Source organism: Glycine soja, chromosome 14, assembly GCF_004193775.1.
Source record: "Glycine soja cultivar W05 chromosome 14, ASM419377v2, whole genome shotgun sequence".
Taxonomy (NCBI): Eukaryota; Viridiplantae; Streptophyta; class Magnoliopsida; order Fabales; family Fabaceae; genus Glycine; species Glycine soja.
The window spans coordinates 10,418,771-10,445,373 of record NC_041015.1 but is presented as its reverse complement, the minus strand read 5'-3'; the positions used below and the strand labels follow the sequence as shown (position 1 = coordinate 10,445,373).

Here is a 26,603-nt window from a genome sequence, read left to right as displayed (position 1 = left end):
CAAATGGCTCTGACGCTCAAGTAAGTATATGAGTTAGGAGAATAAGAGAGCGTATGTATAAATGAGTATGCAAGCAGGTGTGCATATGTGTTGGATATGTCCAGGGAGTACAAGGGAACCTGGTACTTATAGGAGTGAGTGGAAGTTGTGAGTATTTGTTTATAAGGGTTGTTACAACCTTTGCAGATAATTATCGACTTGTAGATAATAGCCAATAGCTTATAGATACAGTTAGAGATAATGCATAGCTTAGAGATAAAAGCTAGCATATAATTGTTACTTATAAATAATGTGTGATTTTGTAGATAATTATATTCATGCCAACCGATCAAGGGATGACAACATATTCAAATAATAAGAGGTTAGAGATAACCTGTTGGTTGGAGAGTTCAATTTCCAAGAACTGGACGTCCATGCTCGTGTGTCAGGATTGACATGGAGGGTTGACGTGTATCTCGAAGTATATGTTGCATGACCATGTATTTTATAAATTCTAAACAATACACAATCGAACTTAAAATTTCTTACTACATAAGTTGTTTCTACAATGTGTAAACATAAAGTGTCTAACTACTAAGTTAATCAATTTAGGTGGTAGGATACTAATATTCCATTTGCTTTAAAATTTAAAAGGCAAGGATTAATTTGATGTGAATTATTGTAAAAAAAAACAATTGTACTATATTTACCAATACATGAAAACTATTTTAGCTTCATTTGACTTTTAAACCAAACTCCAAATGTGTCTAAACAAAATACTTAAAAAAATAAAATAAAAGACAATTTACATTACAATAAAATATTAAATATATATATTCTTATTGATGTTATAGTTTATGGTGAATGAAATTAAAAAAGTAGTTTAAGTCTCTCCATTAGTTTATTAAAAAATTATAAAATAAAATAAAAAATATTGAAATCCTGTGCAATCCAACTAGTTACAATACGTTGTTAGCAAGCAAGTTGCAACAGAGCTGGAACATTGTCGGTGGCAAGGTAAATGCTTTACTCTTTTGCGGTGACGAGTTTGGTCATTTTTTATTAGCTGGACAACAATTTCAGCACATGCGAAACACCAATTTGTTTTTTTTCTTTCAAGTTTATAAATATTTCACAAAAAATGAAAATTTAAGGTCAAGGAAAAATGTCGTTTTCTTTAACTACGCCATTAATACACATGAATCTCTAATTTTGGAATAATTTGTTATGCTTCTTTCCTTATCGTGCATTAATCTTTAAATGTTTATGGTTTTCTTTAACAGGAATAGGTTACTTAAAAAATGTTTCTGCTTCTTTTTGCATACGAAACTTTGTTTTCATAAGACGTGACAATCTGACCTAACATCCTGAGAGATTTCAAAATCTCACCATAAGTAAGTATAGTGTATATTAATTATATGACGTTTTATTTTTATTTAGGGAGTGAATGAACATGAGCCGAGGACATGGTTTTAACTGAAGATTTTAATAATCTCATCGTTTTATTAAAACTACACAAATTAAAATCGTTACCAAACTTGGCTGGTCATCATGGTGTATTTTAATAAAAGGGTTATCTTCAACATTTGTTTTGTTTGAAAAGAGACTAGATCTCACGCATAAAGTATTCTATTTCTATGCATCTTCAGAAGCATTCTTTTTTATTTTTCTAAAATGCTATTTTCTCTTTATCATGTTATTGAAGTGCAATTTACTCACATTTTTTTTCATCCGCATTCAATCTCATAACTTGCTTATGGGATTCAAATTCAGAACAACGTATTAATAACGTAATGTTTAGTTGGATGAAAAGAAAAGAAAAAATAAAAAATGGATAACTATTTCCTTTATTTTTTTATTTAATAATAGAAAATTTGAGTTGTACAAAAGAAAAATCAAAATATTTCATCTTTCCATTTTCCTTCAATTCAAAATTTAAAACGTTTTCCCTTTCTCTTATTTTTCTTCCTTTATAGTACCAAATATATTCTTAAAATCCAATTGGTTGAATAAAAAAAAACAAGAATTTTTTTTTGAAATTTGAATTAAAGAAAAAATAAAATAAAAATTTGAAGTTGATCAACCAAGTTCTTGATAAAAATATCAATGTGCCATTAGTTCGAATAAAATTAAACTTAAATCCTTAAAATAAATTTTTGTATTGCGTAATACTCTTATAATAAAAAACTTAATTAAAAAGAAAGCATTCCACACTAATATGATAGTAATAAGAAAAATATATCATTATTTAAAGACTAATGAATATTGAATATTTACTTTTGTAAATAGGAAAAACCTGATTGAAATAGAAAGAAGAATGATAAACACTTATTCACATTCAATATAAGATGATTAAAAAAAATCAAATAAGAAAAAATATATCATTATTTATATCTTTTTCTCTATATTTTATTTCCTACAAAGGAAACATAAAATTAGTGTTTACCATTCCTGCAGATCTGACTTGAAGAACCATTGACAAGTTACTTCCTAATTCAGTAATCCCCCCTCCAATCACCAATCTCACAAAACAACAAAATCCCGATCCTACCCTCGGTTCAAGCGGAATCAGTGACGTGGCAAAATCACTGAGGAGAATTTAGTAATAACCGTACCCATAGGTAACCGGAGAGAAAGCTTCACCTCGTTCTTCAGCCCCCCTTATTATATTATATCACTCTCCGGTCTCAACGAACATAAAAATTCGAAAAGACCTCACACTCACACACAGATCTATCTGTCCATCGTTCGTTCATTGTCGTTTTGATCTCAAACGCCATGGCGTTTTGGAGATCCCTCGCGTTCTCTGCCCTCCTTCTCTCGCTCTTCGTCCATGGCGCTCTCTGCTTCTACCTCCCCGGCGTCGCTCCACAGGACTTCCAGAAGGTTCGCTCCATCTTCATTTCCATTTCCATTTCCATTTCACGCGAATGTGTTTTCTTAGGTTTTCCGTTCCTTTGAAATTTCTCGTTTATTTGCTCCGTAATCGCTCGATCTGTGTGTTCGAGTCTAAGATCTGAGATGAATATGACTGATACTATATTTGTTTTGAATTGTTACGTTATGGAAGTAGTGATTTCCGGTTACTGTTTGCATTTTAGGTGATAATGTAGCAAAGGTTACGGTATTGGTCTCTGGAGATTATTGTTGCCGTGTCTTTTATGCGTAGAAATGTTGTCGTTATTGTTTTTGTGTTAATTTGACTCTGATCTGGTGTCGGTGGAAAGGTTTAGTTACTTCGTGTGATGTGATTGTGATGCATTTCGATGATTTGATCCGCTTTAGTTATTGTGATAATGTTTAACTTTCTTGATCGAATAGTTTAACGTTGGCGGTTGGTTGAATTTAAAAGCTCAACCTTGAATATGCTAATTTGACTTGGATGTTTATAGATGTTAGACACCTAATGGATACTTCAAATGCTCTTATTGGCTGCGTTAAAAAAAATGTTCTTTTTTGCATTGTTATATATATATATATATATATATATATATATATATATATATATATATATATATATATTAACTGTGTTTATTGAAGTTTTATACTAATACTAATTGAAATTCCACAATAATTAGGTTAAGTTTTACCAATTTGCTATGTCTACGATGACTTTTACTCATTTTTAATTTTAAAACATGAGCTCTTTCTTGTGATTTAAATTTTTTGTTTTATGTTAATTTTGATTAAATTTACACAATGTATTATGACCGTGTCTTGTCTAATGAGTTTTAGAATTTGTCTTATCTCCATAATTTGGAAAATTTTGTTTCTGTCCCATGTTGTATCCATGGTTTCTAGCTTGTAATTAGAAGTAGGCTGTGGAGGCGTGGGGTGAGTGAAGGTTTTGGAAATGTATTCTTAGAAGATTTTGGATAATAGGATTGGGAACTTGAAGTGTTTATTATTTGTTATGTTGTCGCAGAGGTGAATTGTATTTCTTTCTCTACTTACGTGTACTTTGTTTTGTTCCAATTGCAGAGGTAATTAGAACTTTAAAATATACGTCTATTTGGGGGTTAGGCGTCAAGTGAGACTTTGAGAAGAGCTTATATTTTCTGTGCAATTATATATGGATGGTTAAAGTTAAGATTGGTTTACTTGAAACTTATTTTGACCATTCATGTAAGAATAACAAGTTAACTCCTCACACTCTCACCTGACACACACAAACACACTATTTGTCGTACTTGTTCTGTGTTGTTATGATGAGGAGAATTGAATCAAATTTTGTCTGTTCTGAATATTGTTTCAAAAATTCCCAAAGCATTATTCCACTTTTAGCGAGTTTATCTGAGTCTGAAATGTAACGTGACCTCTTTGCTCCTTAGCAGACGAATATTTAGATTTTCTTATGCCTAAACTCTACAACCTCTTGTTGCCTACTGTTGTGCATATGCTAGGAATATACTTTGTTCTTCCATTTTGTTGCTTCTTGTTATATTTGTTTTCTATTTGTTTCTTTATGAACAATTGGTCATCCACATTTGATAATAATGCTACTTTGCATGTTTTTTGATGCCCCATTTTTTCTTGTAACATGTTAACCACCTACCAGATGCATTGGGTGCACATAATTAGTATGTAATTAAGCTTTTGTCCTTCATTTTATCGTGTTGGTATTGTTTTTGACCCTTGTGTTCCTGTATGTCCAGTCTTGTCTTTTAAATTAATAATAATGAATATCCAGAATACATGCATAGAACTATTTCTTTACTTACTATTCTATTTATATGGTGCAGGGAGATCCGTTGCAAGTAAAAGTAAACAAATTGACTTCAACAAAGACCCAGCTTCCTTATACATATTATTCTCTTCCTTATTGTCCACCAAATAAAATAGTGGATAGTGCTGAAAATCTTGGAGAAGTGCTTCGTGGTGATCGCATTGAAAATTCTCGTTATGTGGTATGTTTTATATGAAATTTTAATTCTTGCCTTGTTAATTATGTTATGGTTATCAACTTATTTACTCAGTGACATATTTGCAGTTTAAAATGCGTGAACCACAAATGTGCAATATTGTGTGTAAGCTTAAACTTGATGCCAAAACTGCAAAAGCGTTCAAAGAGAAGATTGATGATGAGTATCGAGTGAACATGTATGGCATTCAGTAATTGTCATGTATTTTCATGCCACTTTTCTGCTGCAATCTTGATATCTTATAATGGACCTACCTTTTACTTGCAGGATCCTTGATAACCTTCCTCTGGTTGTTCCCATAAAACGGATGGATGCAGACTCTACTGTTTATCAACTTGGTTTCCATGTTGGACTCAAAGGGCAGTATAGTGGGGTATGCTCTTTATTTTATAGGACAATGTTTATTGTTGTGAATGCCACATGTTTTCTTGTGCTTACTTTGTTGAAATACACAGAGCAAGGAGGAGAAGTATTTTATTCACAACCATTTGGCTTTTACTGTCAAGTATCATAGAGATACGCTAACTGAATCTGCTAGAATTGTGGGCTTTGAGGTTAAGGCATTCAGGTCAGTATTTTTGTGCTTGCTTTGTTCTATTAAGTTATTTTATTTAACAGATGTGGTTTGTATGCAATAGTGATTTTCCAAATATGGATGTTGCTGTGCAGTGTTAAACATGAATTTGAAGGGAAGTGGGATGAAAAGACCACCCGTTTGACAACCTGTGATCCTCATGCTAAACACACAGTTGTCAATTCTAACAGTCCTCAAGAGGTAGAAGAGAACAGAGAAATTATCTTCACATATGATGTTGATTTCCAGGTGAGGTTATCTTGATTAAATAGTACATGTATACTTTCTTTCGTACTCATGGATGGCTATTGGTGGACATAAGCCAAGTAGTTAGAAAATATGGTTTGAGTAGAGTCTGATTTATGAATTATGACCAAGTAGATAAAATTCCTCAAGTTAATGGGCAGTTTGTCTAGTTTAATGTAGTTTTATTTTTATTTTGCCTTCTCATTACTGAATTTCTTTATTTTTTCTTCCGTCCAAGGGGAGTCACCTTCCTCATCCTATTCTCCTCTTCCTTCTCTTATTCTCATCTTTGTCATCTTCTTTGACCTGCCTTTACCTTTGCCTACATTCAGGAGAGTAATGTGAAGTGGGCTTCAAGATGGGATGCCTATTTGCTGATGAGTGATGACCAAATTCACTGGTTCTCAATTGTGAACTCATTGATGATTGTTCTCTTTCTTTCGGGCATGGTAGCAATGATAATGCTGCGTACACTTTACCGTGATATTTCAAAGTACAATGAGTTAGAGACCCAAGAAGAAGCACAGGAAGAGACTGGTTGGAAGCTTGTCCATGGTGATGTTTTTAGGCCACCAAACAACTCAGATTTGCTGTGTGTTTATGTTGGAACTGGTGTTCAGTTTTTTGGGATGATTCTAGTAACAATGTTGTTTGCTGTCCTGGGGTTCCTTTCTCCTTCAAACCGAGGCGGGCTAATGACAGCCATGCTCTTACTTTTTGTTTTCATGGGAATTTTTGCTGGTTATGCCTCTGCCCGCATATATAAAATGTTCAAAGGAACAGAGTGGAAGAGTATTGCCCTCAGAACTGCAATCATGTTCCCTGCAATCGTTTCTGCCATTTTCTTTGTATTGAATGCTCTCATATGGGGACAAAAATCATCCGGAGCTGTGCCTTTTGGAACAATGTTTGCCCTGATCTTTTTATGGTTTGGGATCTCGGTTCCGCTTGTTTTCGTTGGTGCCTATGTTGGATTTAAGAAGCCTGCAATTGAGAATCCTGTGAAGACAAACAAAATCCCAAGGCAGATCCCTGAGCAGGCATGGTACATGAATCCGGTCTTCTCAGTTCTGATCGGAGGAATCCTTCCATTTGGAGCCGTTTTCATCGAGCTTTTCTTTATCCTCACTTCTATCTGGTTGAATCAGTTTTACTACATCTTCGGCTTCCTCTTCTTGGTCTTCGTCATCCTCATCGTCACTTGTGCTGAAATCACCATTGTGCTTTGCTACTTCCAGTTGTGCAGTGAGGATTACTTGTGGTGGTGGCGATCATACCTCACATCTGGCTCTTCTGCTCTGTACCTCTTTCTTTACGCAACATTTTACTTCTTCACCAAGCTTGAAATCACGAAATTGGTATCTGGGTTATTATACTTTGGTTACATGCTTATAGCATCCTACGCCTTCTTTGTTGTAACCGGAACCATTGGATTTTACGCGTGCTTTTGGTTCACTAGGCTCATCTACTCCTCAGTCAAGATTGATTAGTTATAGCAACCAGTGGTTTTGGATTAATCTACTACACTTCTTGAAGGACGAAGGACCGGTTTGTGTAAGGATTTTGAAGTTCAGGTACTGTCATGTTCAGAATCAGATGTAACCTATTCGTATACAATTTTGAATTGTGACGACTGTTATTCTTTTGTTTCAATATCTTTTTACTTGCCTGAGTTATCGAAGTATAGGTTTTTAAGGTGTACCCTTCGGTCTAACTTGGCTGTTGTTGTTTCCCGTGTTACTACTGTCGGAGAATTACAAGTTGGCTCCTTGTCAGATGATTTTTTATTATTAGCGGTGTAATAAAAAATGATATCTCAACAACGTAGTTCGCAGTCATGAACATCTGTTGAACCTCTTTCTTTCTTTTTTTTTTTTTTTTTTTTTTTTTTTTGAGGCAGAACCCCTTTCTTTTGTTATTATTCGGTCCCGTATGAATTAATCTTTTTCACATTAAAATAAATAATTCAAGGTGTTAACCAAAATTCTTTAACAGAATGGAATTGTTAGAACGCCGACATTTTATGAGGGATTCCTTATTGTGTTGCCTGTTTTAAGATTGTTTGTTCTAATCGAAAATTTCCAAACCAGAGTAGATGTATTGGTCAGTTGTCACGGCTTTTAGGGTGTTGATGGATCGGTTTGGATTGATTTTAATTTTTATAAATTTTTTAAAATTCAATTCAATCTAATTCATTCCTGAATAATCTGATAGGGTTCGGGTTAATAAGTTATTTATTTAAATTTGATTTTTTTTCTAAAATTATTATTTTATATAATGATTCATCCAAATATTTAATATAATTAACACAATATTAATAAATGGTTGAAAATAGTAAAATTGATACATTTAATACCATTTATATAATATTCTAAAATAAATTAACACAAATTAAAATAAAATATTATTTAACGAGATTTATTATAATAATCTAAATCACAATTATTTCTTACAAATTAATTTCTTGCAATAAACTTTGTTTTAACTAGATTTGCTACAATCATATTTGTTACAATTAAATTTATTTAAACAAATAAATAAAATATGATTCATTAATATTATAAACATGATAAAAAAAATAAATATAAAAATGTAAAATAAATAACAATGTGCCTAAAAGTAATAACATCAAAAATTTTAACATTAATAGTTCCAACACTTGTAGTTCTAATACTTGGAGTCTCAATATTGATGGTATCTAAAGTCAAACCAAACAACTCTAAAAAGTTTGATCGATTTTGATTGGAACTTAACATGTACACGATTTTGATCGATTCAATTTTAACCCAAATATATAAATCATCCAATCTAAATTATTCGAATCAATTGGAGTCTCTTCAAATTCGCGGCATACACCCCCTAAGGGCTTCCATCATATTTTTAGTATTTGTCTGGTGCTACTTAAGTTGTATGTTTTGAGTTTTTAGCACATAGTTTCAACACTTGCAGTTCTAACACTTGAAGTCCCAATATTGATGATATCTAAAGTCAAACCAAATAACTCTAAAAAATTTGATCGATTTTGATTGGAACTTAATCTGTACATGATTTTGATCGATTCAATTTTAACCCAAATATATAAATGATCGAATCTAAACTGTTCGAATTAATTTGAGTCTCGGGGAATCAATTTGAGTCTCGGGGATGACCCGAGAACACACACCCCTAAATATTTTTAGTATTTGTCTAATGCTACTTAAGTTGTATGTTTATGTTTTGAGTTTTTAGCACTTAAGTTGTATGTTTATGTTTTGAGTTTTTAGCACAATGTTTGTGTTGACAAGAAACAATATTAAATAAAAGTATGAGGAAACGGAAAGAATATGAATTTTCTAGCAAACTCTTCTAGAGTGTCACAGGAGTTGCTTAGGTTGCGAACTAAGTATCAAATGAGGAGGAGAAGGAATTTCAATTTCTAAGTAACTCCTTTTGAGTGTCAAAATGTTGCTTAACGTAGCATAATAAATGCTTAGGCAGTGAATAAAGTACAAAGCAAGTAATAAACTCTATCTTTGAATCTTCTACTGATCAACTCTCGAAAAAGAAACAAAATTGAAATTTCCCATCTATAACTTTTCATTTTAAAATTCTATATTATACAATTTTTTTTACTTGCTTATAAATTATTCATTAAAAATTGTATTAAATTTTTATTATTTTATAACGAGTTAAAATTCAGATCACTTGTTTATCGAATTTGATAGGTATGGCAAGGCAGGAGTAAAATGAAACTGAGTAAAGTTAAGACTTCTTTAATAGCATCAATAACCGTGTTAGGACAAAATAAAACACTAATTCTATTTTATAGTATTTGATAATTTTTCAAATATAAATAGATAAAAGGTACAGAAAAGTGGTTACAATTTAAGATGGAAACAACAAAATAATAAATTATTCTCTTCCATTGTGAGAAATTAACTTCTTACTAACGATGTATGAAGTAGAACAAGAAATTATTGTGGTTCTATGGTTCTGGCACAAACCTTTAGCCCTTCCTGTACGTGTCCTCTTATAAATAAAGACACCACAAAGAAAACACATAGAAAATGAAAAAAAAAAAAAAGAAGAGAAGAGAGAGACAAGTGGTATATATGTATCATAAATCTATTAACTAATTCTCAGGGTGAGTCTCTTCAGGTTTTGCAACTCCGACAGAAACCTTTGTTACATCCTTTGCACTAGCTTCAGGCTTTTTCTTCACATACAAGACACTGTATCCTACAGCAGCTGTAATAAGCAAACCAGCTATAGTCATTGTGGTGAAGCTGAAAGGAAGTGATTTCTTCTGATGAAGCACTTCAGTAGCACCATGACCTGGTGGTCTCTTTGAGGCTTCTGCTTGCGCTTTTTGTGGATCCATTTTCTTCTACTCTTCTTTTCGTTCACCCTTCCCTCTCCTTATTTATGTGAAAATATTATTATTGTTCTTATGATAGAGTTTTGTTGTTACCTCTTAATTACCACTGTGAGCCATATGAACCATGAAATGTTGTTAAGCCACGTAAAACACCAACTTTGATGTCTTTAGGACACATGGTGACTACGTGTCGTTGAATTGAACAGGTGTTGTTCAGGTAATTGAAATATTCAAGCTAGTTGTCGCACACATCATGCTACTGCTACTATTTTACAATCGGGAAATTATTGTTATTCATACACATCATGCTAATATTGAATTGAATTTTAAATCAGCTAGGTGTGAATTGTTGGGAGGTTATATTTTGGCTGACATGGACTAGAGGGAGATTGTTATATTTGGTTTACGTCATTTTTATTTCTATACTTCTTCAAAGCATTTGAAAAAAAATGTTTAGTATAAGATGTAGAAGAAATGTATAGACATGACAAGGAAGGTAAAGGTTTGAGATGAGTTACTGTTTGGATCTTAGAATCAATTTTAACCTCTAAAATTATAATAAAAATTGAAAAACTGAAATAACTACTATTTGCTACTTTAACTTTAATTCAACTTTCCTTTTGAAAAAAAACTTTAACTTAACTCTAGAGTTAATTTCAATAAAATTGAAAACTTATTCAAACATACACTTAGCCAAATTGTTTTACTTTGGGTTGAGAAAAAAGTGAATCGATCTAACTCTACCAACATAACTAGTTTGACTTGTGGCGAGTTTGAATAAGCCAGAAAAAACATAACTAAATTAAAAATGTTTTAAAAGTTAAGGAAAAAAAAAAAAAATATATATATATATATATAAACTAAAAAGGTTTGTTTTTCTCTTTTTTTTTATCATATTTAACACAAACAAACATAGGATTCGGCCGGGCAAATTCAAAACGTTTTGAGAAACATTGAAACAGAAGCAACGTTTTCCATTTTCTGATTTTTCTCAGTTCAATCGAATTTCACAGAGTGTTGTTCTATAATGATGTTGACAGTATATTCGTACAAAACCAATTCTTATGCAAGCTCAGAGAGCATCCGTTTCCACAAATTTTGCCACTGACAAAACAAAACTTGCAATTAAATTTTCAAAATTTGCAAATTAATTAATATTTTCATTAATCACCATAGTCACGGTTTTTTTTTTTTAGCGTTACTATTCGGCCAAATACGCAACAACAAAACTTAGTGGTCCCCACGTCATGTTCCACCACACTACACTCCTATTCCCAATGGCACTAAACGGCTAGTTTCTCCTCATCACAACCACCATAAATACAACACTCAAACGCCACATTAGTATTCACTCACTCATTCCAGTGTCATTTTTCTTATTCTCTTCCTCTCTTTCTCTCTAACTCTGAGATACAAAGGAGAAATAGTAATAAGAAATTATGGCTGGTTATTCAAAAACTAGTACTACTACCTCAGCTTCTCTTTTGATCCTTTTTCTTCTCTTTGGTTTCTCTATGGCTAAGGAAATGTTGGTTGGAGGCAAAACTGATGCATGGAGGGTTCCAGCCTCTGAATCAGATTCACTCAACCAATGGGCAGAGAAGTCTCGTTTCCAAGTTGGTGACTATCTTGGTATGGCAACTTTGTTTCCCAAACTTTAATCTTTTTTAAAATCTTGATGAAATTTTTTATTTTGACGTTTAAGCACAAAATTCTCAATTAAAATTAAAATGTGTGTTAAGAGACTGTTTGTTACAGATTTTAAAAATAATGATTTTTACAGATTTTAAAAAAATGATTTTTGATGTTGAATAATTCAGTAATTATTTTTAAAAGATTTTAAAAAGACTAAAAGCTATTTAATGTCTAGTTATATAAAAATCATTTCCTTAACAAAAGGAACTGATTTTAGAAGGAAGTTATTCAAAATAAATTTTAATTTTAATCAAATTTTAAACTTTTTTTTTCTCTCTCTGAAAATTGGAAATAAACACATGAGAAACTTAAACAAGTGATTTTTTTTTCTTCTAAGAAAGTTATTTTTTAATGAAAAAAGCTGTGACAAATGGGTCCTGTAGTTTTTAACAAAATTGGCCTAAGTCTTGTATTATGAAAATGCTAGTTTTTTTTATCCAATTGAGAGCTAAAATCTTTTTGAAATGCAGGAATAAGATTAATTTTACCTTTCAATATTTCATTATAGGAATGACATGTGGATTTTGAATAGACCACTATTGATAATATTGCATTTGCATCTAAGTTTTGTAATGTGGAAAAATCCTAATCAAATGACACTTTCCATCGATTTTTGTCTCCAGTTTGGAAATATGATGGTGGAAAAGACTCAGTATTGCAAGTGAGCAGAGAGGACTATGGCAATTGCAGTATCTCAAACCCCATAAAGGAGTACAATGATGGGACCACAAAGGTAAAGCTTGAGCATCCGGGGCCATTCTACTTCATCAGTGGTGCAAAGGGTCACTGTGAGAAGGGTCAGAAGCTTGTTGTGGTGGTTTTGACTCCAAGGGGAGGAAGGTTCACTGGCATTGCACCTTCACCATCACCTTCACCTTCTTCTGCTTTTGCTGAGTTTGAAGGTCCTGCTGTTGCTCCTACTAGCAGTGCCACTGCTTTGAATGGGGGAATTTTTATGATGGCTATGGGAGTGGTTGCTGCTATGTGGGTGTTTCCTATGTGAATTGGTTAAATTCTATATGATATGTTAGTGTTGTTTAGCATATAGTGTGTCTTAGACCGTCACAGTGAGGTGATTGTCTGTGGTGTTATTTTTCTTTTTTTAGGAAATATTATATGATATGATTCATTTTTTCAAAATATAATTATTATATGTTTTGCTGGCCTTATTTTCCAATTTCCAGTGGCTTCTAAAATTATACTCACGGAATGTTGCACAATAAAAAACTCAGAATAGAGTTTCCGCAAAATTCGTTTTTGGACAAAATTATCGATTGTTGCACAATATTTTTACACATTCGAAATGATGCAACGTGACAGGTCATAGATAGAAACACTATTAAAAATAGTAAAAAGAAAAGAGTGCCTATATCCAATAAAAAAAAATTAACTTGAGAGCATTAGTATATTCTAAACATAAATATCAACAAGTCGGGAATGAAGAAAAAATTGATTGGAAAGAAAAAAGCACACGTGAATGATCGGTACGGATCAGTTATGTTTCTTAATGGAGAATAATCATTAATAAATTTCTCAATGCAGAATCATTAGTAAAGTAAAGTTAAGTTGATTTCTTACTACTTTATCAATAATATGATAAAAAAAATCACCAATAAATTGGAAAAATTTACGCTTTCTGGAATTTTTTTGTCACGGTTCGGGATTTTTAGGTATTTTTTTTGTTTGGCAATTTACGCTGACTCAGAGAATTGAAATCCAGGGTTTGTATTGATTTTACAATTTATGGTTAAGTTCAGAAAGAAACATGTTATAACTTTTAGGACTTGTGTCCATCATTGGAACTTGGCATAAAGAAACTCGGTTATTCATCAGTCTTTATTTTTTTTTTGTGGCATGATGATTGAAATTTTGGGATTTTTTTTATAAAAAAAACACGTATTAATTGAACATAATGCTAAGAACACAATACAATCAGGGAGCTAAGTGTAACTTTTGTAAAAAAATAAAAAAAAATCAGGATAATTATCCCTCGTACATACATTCTATATGGGTGAAATGTGTGCATGCCGACATACAAAAAACACAACACATGCCGACATACAACATACGAAAAAAATGTGAGATAGCAAACTACTAAACACGCACATAATATATAAACCAGCCAAATCATAGTTTTGAAAGCCTTTATTTATGTATTTGACCAACCTAAACACCAGACTAATGTCAGCATTCAACTTAAAAATTACAAACTGGTATGAAAGCCTAGTTGTCTATGGCACAAATGGGATGATAAGTCAAAAAGAGAACTACAACAGAGATTGGAACTATACTATACTTGCACTCGTGCATGCAGTGCACCTTGGATACTTGACAGTTGAAAATACATCAGTGTGCCACCCACTTGCCATTTGAAATTGGGAGGGAGTATGTGTCACCAAAATTTGATAAGTTCTCCAAAAGCAGCAAGTACTATGCAATGACCTCCCATGAACACAGCTCCATGTTATTCACATATACTGCAAACATCACAAGCAGAATAATAAAAGGATAAACAATATGACCTAAATTTTCAAGAATTCAGCACATTCTGGTAAGGCAATTTTGCAGATAAACCAAACATTCATATACGGTATAAAATAAGTAATGGCTACACTTATCAGTCACAGGCCCTAGCTTTGAATCTTCAGGCTTGGCCAAGTAAGGTCCAATATTAATATACTATATGTATTTGATAACTATACTTTTGAAGTGTGATTCTCAACCCAAAGTCTAAATATAAAATTGGAAGAAGTTTATTTATGTGCTGGTTGGCTTGTACTCTTCATTACAAATTGACATTTTTTTTTCCCTTGTTGAAATCTAAAACAGCCTTCAAGGCTGAGCTTTCATGCCATTTTGGAGTTGGCTTCATGCCAGACCAAGGATTAAGTATTCTATTAGGATCGGACAAAGACAGAGAACTCAGTCACATATCAATCAGCCTTTCATTCTATTTCAAGTTCAATATCTAGCCCGATCCTGTGTCCATCCAGTGAACAACTCTTGTATGTTTTGTAAGAGGGAAATGGAAGGATGTGGAGGAAAGGAGAGGAATTTCAATGAACTTCTCTTTGGTTTAAAAGTAATGAAGGGAAAGAGGAATTTTAGGGTGGCATGTTTGATTTCTCATTTCAAAAACTGCTTTTGGTTTAAAAAATACAAGTAAACAAGGTTGCTCAGACAGCTGGTGGAGGAAGGTGCAAGGCACAAAACAGAGTGTAGTATTGAGGGAGAGGCTGAACAAGATGGAAACAAAAGAAGATGAGGAAACATCTTCTAGGTGTTTGTTTTTCCTTTTTTTTTTAAAAAAAAAAAAGAAAGAAAAAACACTTGTTTTGGAAATAATTTTCACAACTTAATAGATTTTGGATGAGAAAGTGATTGCTGAGTAACGTAGAAGTGTTTTAGAAAACCGTTTATAAAACCAAAAACTGAGAAAGGAATCAATAGTCCCTTAGTTGCCTTGTTTGGTTAAAAAAATAAAGAAGGGGATGGTTGACATTTTAATCACTCCGTGTGGTTCAAAAAATTAAAAGGAAAGAGTAGGGGAAATAAGGAGGCCAATATGCCTTCTCCCTTATTTTTGTCTCCCCACCAAAAGTGAGGGGATTTGGATGAAAGGGGAAGGCTCTCCTTCCCTTCCCACTGCCCCTTTCCATTAAAATTCCTCTCTTCCTCTTTCCTCTCCTTTAAACCAGACACACTGTTAAAAAGTAAATCATGTTTGTCTATAGCGCAGTTTATCTAAGTCTCAACACAATCATGAGTGATCATAAGCAACCAGATTCCCATAATGAATTTCAATCATATGAGGATGCATTGTGAAAATAAAATTGAGGGTAGTTTAGTCATGAGTTATGGTCAGTCAGGTTTAGTGTTAATGGTTGCTTTCAAACAAAAAAGCAGGAGGCCAGTAACAACATTATGATAAGAATCAAGTCGAAATAAATAAACCAGAGAAATTCAAAGATTGTAAGTTGAAAAAATCTCATATTCGGAATAATGACAAATAGCCGAATACTATAAATCCTTGGGAACTATTTATAGTATGGTTATTCTATACTACTGAAGTAGCAGAACTTACAGCAAATCGCTGATCCCATCTGGTGATGACTAAATATAATTAGGGATGATAATAAAACAAAAGTAGAAGATAGAAAATAAACAAGATATGTGATAGTTGCATGAACAGAAATTGCACTTGTAGCATAATCAATGTTCACACTACAGTAGCATGCATAATGCTAACTCTCTTGTGCCACACTTTTTTATTCTTCTATTTCATCTTTTTTTAATGCATTGAGTTTTGACAAATGTACAACTTGAACCTACAACCTCTACCCAAAACCTGTACCCACCCCAACCACTAGAACCATGCCCTAGTGTTACCACCACATTCAGTTGAGTTCATTAGAATCACAGTGATGGTGATAGTGCCAGACTGTTTCTTAATTACCTAAAACCACAAACATCATCATTTCACATCCCATAATCATACACTTTAAGTCTTGATTCGGACTCTTCATTTGAGTAGAATTATGAACACAAGGGAAACATACTAGCATCAAATAAAATAACCATACACATGTAACAACACTTAAACCGACAAGCAACTTGTTCCATGCATTTATTAGTTTACCATCACATTACATTTCATCAGGAGTGAAACCCCTAATGAGGGAAATTAACAAAAATTGTGGTTTCTGTGAGTTGCTTACAAATAAAATGTTTTGCTTAACAAAAATTGTTGAAACATGGCATATCTTATACAAGCACTGTTGCTTATACAAACAACATTGCTTTATTATTTTTTATCAATAAAAATGGTACTTTCCAAGCCAAGAATTAGCAGAAAAATGAGGGAAATTAAGTTTAACACTCACTTTAACAACCTTAGCATTGGAGTAAATTTTTGTGTAGAGTTCTTAAATCTATGAGGTTTTGTAAGGCCCACAAATTTAAGACAAGCAGCCCATTTAAGTAACCATGCATTGTAGGTGCACTTAAAAGAAATATGAGAATGTAGCATGTGAATTACTCAATGAAAGAGGCTTGGATGAATTCCTAAAATTGTCTTTCTTCAGTAATAAATCCACATATTTTGCTTATTGCAGTTTAATGATAAATACAAGATCAAATGAAGGCTTGCATTACTTAAGAATTTTAAAAAAAATGAATTAATTCTATTCATGCTTTACTTCTCTTCAGAAGCATAGACAAACTAAGTATACTTAAATGAAACAAGCATACACAGTTGCTTCAAAACCATTTATATATTTTTTATTTATAAAAATACTAGACAAATAATATATTAAATTTTATTTGTATATTTTATTCATGTGAAAATTTATTTTTTTTATTAAATTTCTGACCCTGCCCCTGCCCCTGCCTGCGGCATTGTCATGTTGGAGCTATTGAGGAAGGAAAAGGAAAAAGAAACCTTACCCCAATGTTAGCTGGGTTGGTACTATTCTGCATTAAACTTCAAATGATGTTTGAAAGTTGAAACATACAGTACAACTTAAGCTAAAATAGACACATGTTGCATCTGTGGCATTACTAAAAATTCAAACAAGATTTACATTTATTACAACTTCCCTATCTTTCTCTGATACATTTTAAAATTGATATTACCAATTCTTTATTTCCAAATATTTGCTGATGATAACTGACACTAAATCCGAGTCTATCATTAGAATGATTTCCACATCTGTGAGACAAATCTCCAACTTCAACTGTTAAATAGTAGTAAAATGTTTTCATACGATCACTCCAATAAATAAATGTTGCTAGCTGTTGGTTCAAATATAATGAATACAGTGGTGCATCTATGAACTTGCAAAGATCCCGACATATGTGTTGGTTCGAAATTCGTTTTTTTACTGACAGAATTATAAACCACAAGGCAGTTACTCCACTAAGATATAATTTAGAAGACAACAAATTCATAAAGTAAACAAGGAAATTACAGAAAACTCTACCAGAACTTGGGAAAACTAAGGTGCAAGTAGCTCATGATCATGATCATGATCAATCATCATCATCTGAAATGTCAATCACTATTGCTTCCTTAATATTTCCATTATTATCACCAACATGTTCCTCCTTTACTTTAACCAGGGATCCCACAGCATCAATTTGAACAAACTGTTCTTCAGACGATGGATACTTCCTCTTTTGACTAGTCCGTTCCTGATAGTTCATCTCTGGTTCCTCCTCTTCACTTATGTTCCTAGTGTCTTGCTCTTGTGCTGCAAGAAACAACCAGTTCTTCACAAACACACGAGATTCAAAATGAAAAGCAGACACACAAGGCAAGATAAGGAGTGTTCAATAAAGAGACTATTTCAAAATCCATATCATCCAATCCAATCCAATCAATACAAAAAAAAAATTGAGAAATCCTAGTCACACTCTGAGCTCTCTTTCCAACACTCTCTCTATGTTTGGCTGAAATTTGTTAAAAAACACCAATTTTAGAGGGTCTTACTTATCAATCTAACGATTCTCTCTCTTGATTTAGATGTGGGATTTGGTGATTTCCAATAAATTTCAGTCAATTACTGAGGGAGTATTAAAAAGAGTGTGTCAAAGAAAGTGTTGCCAATATTCCTCAAAAAAAATTAAGGAGAGGATGGTGCCGCCACTCCAAGATAGAAAAAGCCTCCTCCGGATTCAAAGAGCACTCATAGGAAACTTTCATTTACTTCACCCCAGAGAAACAAGGAGGGACTCAAACCTACCAATCAAATTCTAAAATCAGACAAGTGGAATAGAGAAAAGAACCATGCCAACAAAATCTTAAAATACCTAAAAGAAAGGCATGTCCTCAAAACAATGCAGCATGGACCACTCATTCTCAACTAGAAAACTCAACAAAAGGCTAGAGCCACGTGAGGTACCTTCACTGAACCGCGGAAGCCGTTCCAGTTTCTTCTGCAACACGTTTATCTTGTCCTGGTGGAACACAAAAGCAACAACTTCAACCAATCAATACATCACCAAAGGTCGAAACTTGAACAAGAAAAGCGCCATGCAACACAATTCAAAGAATACCCAGAAGACCCATTAAGCACTTACAAGCTCGGATTTGACAGGGTGGCCATTTGGGTTAACACCTCTACACCTCAACTTCACTGAACACAAAAAAGAGAGAGATAAAAGCACTGAATTGAAGTGGAAAGATTGTATTAAAAAAAAGGGTGTGATTATTATTGTTTAGAGGGAAGAAAGGTGCAGACATGAGAAGAGGGTAGAGGTGAGTTTGGCGAGGGAGAAGAGTGAGTGAGCGCGTTCAACGAGTGGTAATTCAGCGAGAAAATCAGGGTCGGAGAGAGAGAGAAATTGGGGTAACTGTGTCTCGAGTTGTTGAAGGCTCTCCAAAGTACGGTTGAGAGTATCTATCATGGCTTCAGGTACTTCTACGCCATCCATTTCGCTTCTTCCTTTCACCATTTTTTTTTCTTTCTCTCTCTAACAACGTCACCGGTTGCAGACAGATAGAGGTGGCAAAATGGGGCAATCCGATGCGAGTTACAAGTTATAATGGGCCAATTAAAGAGATAAAGATTCAATTTGGGGCCTATAACTAGTTAAAAGACCCTTTACTTTTGGGGAATTGCTTGGGGCACCCTGCATCTTTGCTGGGGCACCTAGCAATTTTCCAAAATGCCGAAAATACCCTTATGGTATTTTTGGTTATAAATTGCAGGTTGAGTTTTTCATTTCTGCAACGTTAGTGTTTTCTGTAAAATTTTCGTCACTTAGCGTAAGTTGCTTCCGTTAAGGACGGTTTGGAAGCGTATTTGGTCTCCGGTAGTGTACGTGCATTTTTTAGGAGTATATGATGAATTTTGGTCAGTTTTCATTGTCAAAAAAGGAGAGGTAAGCAAAAAAAATGGTATGCACATACGGATCAGCAATCCGTATGATCCATACGGATTGTTGATCCATAGGTTCGTAATTTTTTTTTAAAATTGTGAATATTTAAAAAAAATTGTAATAACAAAAATTCGTAAATATTTTAATAATTTTAGCAATGATAAAAATATTAATTTTTTGATATTGTGGTATAAACAAAAATATTGATTTTGTGATATTATTTTGTATTGGTATAAACAAATGTATTTAGTAATTAGATTGTTAAAAAAAAATATAATATATAGTGATTAATTAAAAATAATTTAATTCAAAACATGACCAAATTAATTACTAAAAGACATTGTTTGTAGCTAACGGGTAACTAACAAAGGGATAATATTAGACATGATAAAACAAAAATTATATAACTAACAAATGGATAATGTTCATAAGTCATAATAATTAAAATGTTCAATGTTCCAAGTCATAATAATGTTCATAAACATGGCCAAAATAACACATGGTTAACGGTCGAATCAATGAATTCAAAGACAATTTTCATGCCAGCTTTCAAGGACAAGGTTTCACAAAAATATTTCCATCCAGCTCCAATTTTAAGTGTCTTTCTCCCGTGATTGAACATAAGCCGACATTTTGCAACATCCTCCAAATGCAAATGAGTCCAGCCTTTATCTTTAAGAAAATAATACATGGTACTTGGAACGTCCTGATATTAAGAATAATGTTATGTTAGCAATTTATGAAATTTAAAACTTGAAAGATAAAGAATTACTAACAACTAAATTGGAAAGTTGCTTACTAGGCTATTGCAGGTAACTTTGTGTGGAGTGAGATACACCTTGAAAGTGATAGAATTTGGCACTTGATGGTATAATGAGTGTCATCTTGAGAATGATTTTGGTAGGCTACTACTCTTAAATATGGTGAGAAAGAATACATTCCTACCATAATGAGTTAACAACACTTGATGATCTCCGGTCAGGTGATAAAAATTTCTTAGTGCTGTCCACCCTGTTACAATGGTTGATTTGTCCAAATCTTGTTTGTAGACAACTGTATGAAAATTTTCATCCTTGTCAATGAAATGTCATAAGCGGTCAAGTATGTCTTTCCACCTCACAACAAATGACATACTAATTTCACTTTACCGTAAATCTACATTTGATATAACAAAATATGGTTGGTTAGTTATACAAAATAACAGAATAATGATATGTTAATTAAATCAAAATGAAGATGACCTGGTCCTTGGCGTTAACGGTGTTTAAAATAGTATCTGGTGGAACCGCGACCTTCAGCATGATCTTGGCCATTTCGCAGCATTGTCTGTGCTCTTCATTTGTTAATTCTCACATAATTAACATTCAAGTATGATATAACAAAATTGACATTCAATTAACAGTCATGATAAACGCCAATATGAAAGGGAAACATTCTTAGTAGGCAGAGTTACAAGAACCATTTTCAGTTCCTCGTTGAGGGTGCTTAACCGTAATGGCGGTGGAGCAGAGCCTGACATTCTGACATATTTGAAATATATTATTTTCAATTAAAAAAATTACAAAAAAACTTTACGATAAATACATTAAATTTTTTTTAACAAAATCACAAAAAAAATTAAAAGAATAACTACAATTTTTTTTTAATAAACATAACATTATTTTAAAAAAAATACCATACAGATCTGTTTGGTTCATAATGATCTGTATGATTCATATGGATTGTCAATCTGTACGACCAAAACACTATTTTAAAAAAAATCATACGGATTACTGATCCATATGACCAAAACACTATTTTTAAAAAAATACCATACAAATGGTCAAAACACTAATTAAAAAAATTTTTAAAAAAATATCATACGGATCAGTAAAACATTGTCACATTTTTTGTCGTATATTTTAAAATTATTTTGAACTAACTAACCAACTGTATATAGTTTTTCTAAATTTTCCACCTACGCGGATTTTCATCCTATCTATTTCAAATTAAATAACTATGTTCACTACTACAAATGCTAAATAACTATGTTCACTACTACAAATGCTACAGGCAAATAATAAATTAACAATTCAAAAAAATTACTAAACCATAACAAACAACAAATAAATCACAGAAAAAATTTACATTTCAACAAAATCAAATTTTCGTATAAACGCTTTCCAATTTTTTTTAAAGGGTACGAATTGGCAAATCCGTATGGGTTTAAAAAAAAACCATAACGGGGGAGAAAGAAAACGCCGAAGCAGGGGCATGGGAGAACCAACAACCACAAAGGCACAAAGGTGCGAAGAAGAAGGGGCATGAGAAAACATAATACAATACACAATAGTTAAGGAGAAGGATTCACTAACCTCAAAGACGATCAAGAAGACGAAAAGGCACCAACAGTAACAAAAAGAAAACCCACCAGCAGCAACCACGGACCACCACCAAAACAAGAGGAAGAAGAAAAGGCACCGGATAAAAGGAAGAAGAAGCACGTACAGACGAAAAGGCACCGGAGAAAAGGAGGAAGAAGAAGCATATATGAAGGGGAAGAAATGGCGCGGGAGAGGAAATGGGAGACGAAAATGAATAGTGACTCATACGGACGAGTCACTACGGTCTTTTATAAGAAAGGGTGAAGGACATTTTAGTTCTTTCACCCACGTTGTTGGGTGCTCCAAGCATCAATGACCTTTCTTTTGACATTTAAAAAAAAAACCATTCAACATCTTTCATTTTTTAAAAAGGGTAATTTGAAATCAATTATCTTTTTAAAAAAATGGAAGAGAGTGTTATAATATTTTTTTATGTTTAGACAAAAAAAAAATCTTAAAATAAAGTATTAACTCAATTTTCTTTCTTTTCAAGTTTTTTTGCATTTTTATACGGACTAAGTCTGAATTAAGTCAATCAAACTCAAAACTTAAAATCTAACTTTACATTTCATAAAAAATCAAATCAAACTAAAATAAATAATAATAGTTTGCATTCAACTAAAATTCAAAATTTATATTTTACTGAACAGATTTAGATCGATAGAATAGCGTAATGATTTTACCACGTCTAGTCACACAGCACTAGGGGAGTTGCAGTAACAGTTGTATAAATTGTGAGAACACACAATTGCCCCTCACTTTTAAAAGTTTTATGAATTTTTCCTTATGTCATATCTTTGTTAAATTGCAAATGATGTTAACACTTTTCTGGTCGTTTTTAACTTTTACTAAATGCAGGTATTTAAACTAACGACTAAAAATCGTGACTATTCAACAAAATTGGGACAACATATTTTCACCACTCATCACTACACGTTTTAACACTTTGATTGCTACAAGTCTATGATTTTAACAAACAAATTATGGGCAAAAAGATGAACGAGTATGATAGACACACAAACACCAAACATATTCTTACTCCTCCAATCTATTTTCACTCAACCAAATATACTCTTATTGTAGGTCATTTCTAACAATAATAGTATAATTTTGAACTTTTTGCATTGAAGTTGTACCACAATTCCATATATACATTACAAAAGCAAAGAGCATTTCATTTGTATTTTGCATTGAAGTTGTACAACTCCACATATAAGCATGCTGAATTTTCATTCTCATTCATAAATCTAAATGCAGGCTTTTTCCTTGTCCATTTCTTTGAGAAATTTAACAAGTGCTTCCAAAGCAACATCAGGATCTTCATTGCTCATTAGTTGCTCTGCCACTACTGCAGGTGTGACTTCTACTTTCTCCAATAGCCCTTTGATTTGTTCAAAAAGTGGATGATGTCCTTCAATTCCTAAATAATTGGAAGCAAGGATTCGAAATGCATTGCCTTTGAGGAAGGACAAGTGAATGTGCATGTCCTTACGACCAAGGCATAGCAATGCAGGGTCAATTCTTTCTCTATGGTTGCTAGTGAAGATTATAATTTGCTTGTATCCACCACTTGACCACAAGTCATCCATGTTGTTAAGTAGACCCGACAGAGTAAACCTCTTTGTGTTAACCTATGCAATGATTTTGAGGAAGCATTGTAATTACTTGAGTGTTTATGAAGATCCATTGCAAAGTAGCACATATTTTACCTCTATTAGATTTTATCTTTATACTTAAGCCAAAAAAAGAGAAAAACTAACAACATATTTTCTAGCACATTTGTTTTTCTAGCACATTTGTTTTTCATTGACTCAAACTTGTTAAAATTTGTTAAATTTTGAGTCTTACTTGGTACTACCTCTAATTCTATATACTGGAAACAAAATACTAAATGAAGTTCAACATAAATTTAAGAAATATAATTTATGTTAAACTTAATTATACTTTTGATATCTTTATTATTGTTAAAATTCAATTTTGATCCCTATTTTTTGCACAAATCTAGTCCTCTTTTATTTTAATTGTCCAATTATTTTTTCTTCATCTATTAATTTAATGTCTAATATTTAACATACATATTGACGTTATGATATAGAAGAGTGTCATATTAGGATGAATTACTAACGTGATAACGCAAAAAAAATGTCAAGTCAAGACTTATGTTAAATATTAGATGCAAATTAATAAAAAAAAAAACAAAAATTACACAATAAATATAATAGAAAGAACAAATTCAAAAAAAAATAATAAGGAACTAAAATTGTGTTTTACCGATAATAAGAGGGTCAAAAAGTGAAAAAAGTGGTTAAGTATTTTAGGTTGCTTATAGTTTTAGTGGAAAACTATGAAGTGAATGAGGTGAAGGTTTTACTAAAGAAAAAACAAACCTTGGCAGGCTTGTGTTCATAGTTTGACTCTTAATCTGAATCGTTTGCTATTGATTGGATTATTACCTCTTTGTAGCAATCTATGTCTTCAATCACAACAATGGAATGGTTAGACATGTCCCTCAAGGCACACATGAGGTCTGAGTTAGAACACAAAGAACCTAGCTCCAAATCATACACATCAAACTTCAAATAGTTAGCCATAGCTACAACAAGGCTATATTTTCCTGTCCCTTGAGGCCCATACAAGAGGTAGCCACGTTTCCAAGGCTTACCATCTTTCTTATACATCTTTTTTCTTCTCAAAAACCGATCCAAATCATCAACTATGGCATGTTTTTGCTGAAAATCCATTGCTAGTGTGTCAATGAGGTTGTGATAGCAATACAATGAAACCAAAAGCAAGGCCACAAAGGAAGAGTAGGACCCCAGCTTACCTCAACGATTTTCTGTAACTGTTTTTGCTGAGATGGCTGCATGGGGAGACAGCTTCCTTGATCTTGTCTGCCATTAGGAATATTCCCACCTTTCCGTTAGGACCTTGTCACCATAGAATTCCAAATTCTGTTATTGCATTTTCATTATAAATACTCATCAATTGTAATAAGGCAGGACATGAATATAATATTTTACCTTTTCTATTCTTCTTCCTTGTAGAGGTTGTAGCCCTTGAAATCCAAATTTGACCCAATACGAGCCATTTTTCCTCCCCTGTTCTTCTATTTCATAAACATGATGACACATGGAGGTTCTGTATTGATTATAGGGCGTTGAATGCATTCACGATCAAGGATCATTTTTCCTATCCCCACAATTGATGAACTCTTGGATGAGTTAGGAGAATTATGTTGGTTTCCTAAATTGGATTTGTTGCAAGGTTATCATCAGATTCTAATGCATGAAGAAGATGTTTGCAAAACTGCTTTTCGCACACACCATGGCCACTATGAGTTTAGGGTGATGCCATTTGGGCTGTGTAACGCACCTTCTTCACTCCAGGCCACGATGAACACCATTTTTTGACCATTTCTCTGTCATTTTATCATCATCTTCTTTGACGACATTCTCATATAAAGTCCAACATTGGAGGATCATTTACTTCACTTGGAGAAATAATTTCGAGTTTTGTTGGAGGAACAATTTGTCTTGAAGCTTTCAAAATGCACCTTCGCCCAGAACCAAGTCAAATCCTAGGCCATGTGGTCTCATCGCGAGGGATCGAACCAGTGCTGACCAAAGTTCAAGACATTCAACAATGGCCTCACCCTCATTTTGCGGGAGCCCTGAGTAGCTTCTTGGGCCTAGCAGGTTTTTATCACAGATTCATTCGAAGGTACGCTATGATTGTGGCACCCCTGAATAAATTGCTGACCATAGAACCATTCGAATGGACTTTGGAAGCTCAGTCAGCCTTCACTCACCTCAAGGAGGTTCTCACTTCGGCTCCAATCATTCACCTGCCTGATTTCACACTTCTCTTTACGGAGGAGACCGACGCATCGGGTATAGCCATGGGTGCGGTTCTATGTTAACATAGTCACCCTATTGCATACTTCAGCAAATCATTCCCTTCTAAATTGCTTGGTGCTTCTATGTATGTTCGCAAACTATTTGTGATTACGACCGCTGTTAAAAAATGGTGTCAGTATCTGCTTGGCCACCGCTTCACCATACTAACAGACCACTGTAGTCTCAAGGAGTTGTTGACGCAAGTGATCCATGTTGGACAATTGGCCTCAGAAATTTTAAGAAAGAGGGTTGAATTAAGATTTCATTGACTATTCCTAATTGAAAATTTCCCTTACTTAGATATTCCCTAGATTCAATTATTTCTTTAATTATAAGTTACTAGAATAATAAATAAGGAGAAGTAACTTTAAAGAAATATAAACACAACAGAAAGTAAAAGAGATTAAGGGAAGAGAGAATGCAAAACCGGATTTATACTGGTTCAGTCACAACTCGTGCCTATGTCCAATCCCCAAGCAACCCGCTTGAGATTTCCTCTATCCTTGTAAAATCCTTTACAAGCAATGAACCACAAAGGACTTCCCTCCTTTGTGTTCAGTGATTACAACCAAGAAGTTATTCCCACTTTTTGCAATGAACCTCAAGGAACGTTGGTCCCTTGTGTCCAGTGATAACAACCAAGAAGTTATACCCACTTCTTGCAATGAACCCAAAAGACATTGGTCTTTT

General features: G+C 33.2%; 4 protein-coding genes across 4 annotated transcripts; 2 read left to right on the top strand and 2 right to left on the bottom strand.

Annotated features, from left to right (window-relative positions):
- The first annotated feature begins 2,651 nt into the window (after positions 1 to 2,651).
- On the top strand, positions 2,652 to 7,559 carry LOC114384846 (transmembrane 9 superfamily member 8). The gene is made up of 7 exons (XM_028344655.1): positions 2,652 to 2,865; positions 4,722 to 4,886; positions 4,970 to 5,079; positions 5,169 to 5,274; positions 5,357 to 5,469; positions 5,571 to 5,724; positions 6,054 to 7,559. The coding sequence occupies exons 1-7, from the start codon at positions 2,758 to 2,760 to the stop codon at positions 7,209 to 7,211; spliced, it is 1,914 nt and encodes a 637-aa protein (XP_028200456.1). The 5' UTR covers positions 2,652 to 2,757; the 3' UTR covers positions 7,212 to 7,559.
- Positions 7,560 to 11,423: 3,864 nt separating this feature from the next.
- On the top strand, positions 11,424 to 12,942 carry LOC114384364 (early nodulin-like protein 3). Its single transcript, XM_028344032.1, has 2 exons — positions 11,424 to 11,710; positions 12,397 to 12,942. Exons 1-2 carry the CDS (start codon positions 11,518 to 11,520, stop codon positions 12,774 to 12,776), a joined length of 573 nt encoding a protein of 190 aa, XP_028199833.1. The 5' UTR covers positions 11,424 to 11,517; the 3' UTR covers positions 12,777 to 12,942.
- Positions 12,943 to 13,857: 915 nt separating this feature from the next.
- LOC114385128 (nuclear nucleic acid-binding protein C1D-like) lies at positions 13,858 to 19,308 on the bottom strand. The gene is made up of 5 exons (XM_028345109.1): positions 19,015 to 19,308; positions 18,854 to 18,909; positions 18,676 to 18,730; positions 17,755 to 18,024; positions 13,858 to 14,250 (listed from the first exon to the last, which is right to left on the bottom strand). The coding sequence occupies exons 1-4, from the start codon at positions 19,226 to 19,228 to the stop codon at positions 17,804 to 17,806; spliced, it is 546 nt and encodes a 181-aa protein (XP_028200910.1). The 5' UTR covers positions 19,229 to 19,308; the 3' UTR covers positions 13,858 to 14,250; positions 17,755 to 17,803.
- A 3,956-nt stretch (positions 19,309 to 23,264) lies between these two features.
- On the bottom strand, positions 23,265 to 24,758 carry LOC114383796 (AAA-ATPase At2g18193-like). The gene is made up of 2 exons (XM_028343532.1): positions 24,471 to 24,758; positions 23,265 to 23,648 (listed from the first exon to the last, which is right to left on the bottom strand). The coding sequence occupies exons 1-2, from the start codon at positions 24,756 to 24,758 to the stop codon at positions 23,265 to 23,267; spliced, it is 672 nt and encodes a 223-aa protein (XP_028199333.1).
- Between the last annotated feature and the right edge of the window lie 1,845 nt (positions 24,759 to 26,603).

What these genes read in the sequence shown, in the direction of transcription:
- LOC114383796 (XM_028343532.1), bottom strand. Translation starts at nt 24,758, where the DNA reads ATGGATTTTCAGCAAAAACATGCCATAGTTGATGATTTGGATCGGTTT. An exon ending in ACATAGATTGCTACAAAGAG is followed by an intron (nt 23,649 to 24,470) that starts GTAATAATCCAA and finishes ATCATTGCATAG; the next exon opens with GTTAACACAAAGAGGTTTAC.
- LOC114384364 (XM_028344032.1), top strand. Translation starts at nt 11,518, where the DNA reads ATGGCTGGTTATTCAAAAACTAGTACTACTACCTCAGCTTCTCTTTTG. An exon ending in CCAAGTTGGTGACTATCTTG is followed by an intron (nt 11,711 to 12,396) that starts GTATGGCAACTT and finishes TTTTGTCTCCAG; the next exon opens with TTTGGAAATATGATGGTGGA.
- LOC114384846 (XM_028344655.1), top strand. Translation starts at nt 2,758, where the DNA reads ATGGCGTTTTGGAGATCCCTCGCGTTCTCTGCCCTCCTTCTCTCGCTC. An exon ending in TTTGAGGTTAAGGCATTCAG is followed by an intron (nt 5,470 to 5,570) that starts GTCAGTATTTTT and finishes GTTGCTGTGCAG; the next exon opens with TGTTAAACATGAATTTGAAG. An exon ending in CATATGATGTTGATTTCCAG is followed by an intron (nt 5,725 to 6,053) that starts GTGAGGTTATCT and finishes GCCTACATTCAG; the next exon opens with GAGAGTAATGTGAAGTGGGC.
- LOC114385128 (XM_028345109.1), bottom strand. Translation starts at nt 19,228, where the DNA reads ATGGTGAAAGGAAGAAGCGAAATGGATGGCGTAGAAGTACCTGAAGCC. An exon ending in CACCTCTACCCTCTTCTCAT is followed by an intron (nt 18,910 to 19,014) that starts GTCTGCACCTTT and finishes TTTTGTGTTCAG; the next exon opens with TGAAGTTGAGGTGTAGAGGT. An exon ending in ACCCTGTCAAATCCGAGCTT is followed by an intron (nt 18,731 to 18,853) that starts GTAAGTGCTTAA and finishes GTGTTCCACCAG; the next exon opens with GACAAGATAAACGTGTTGCA.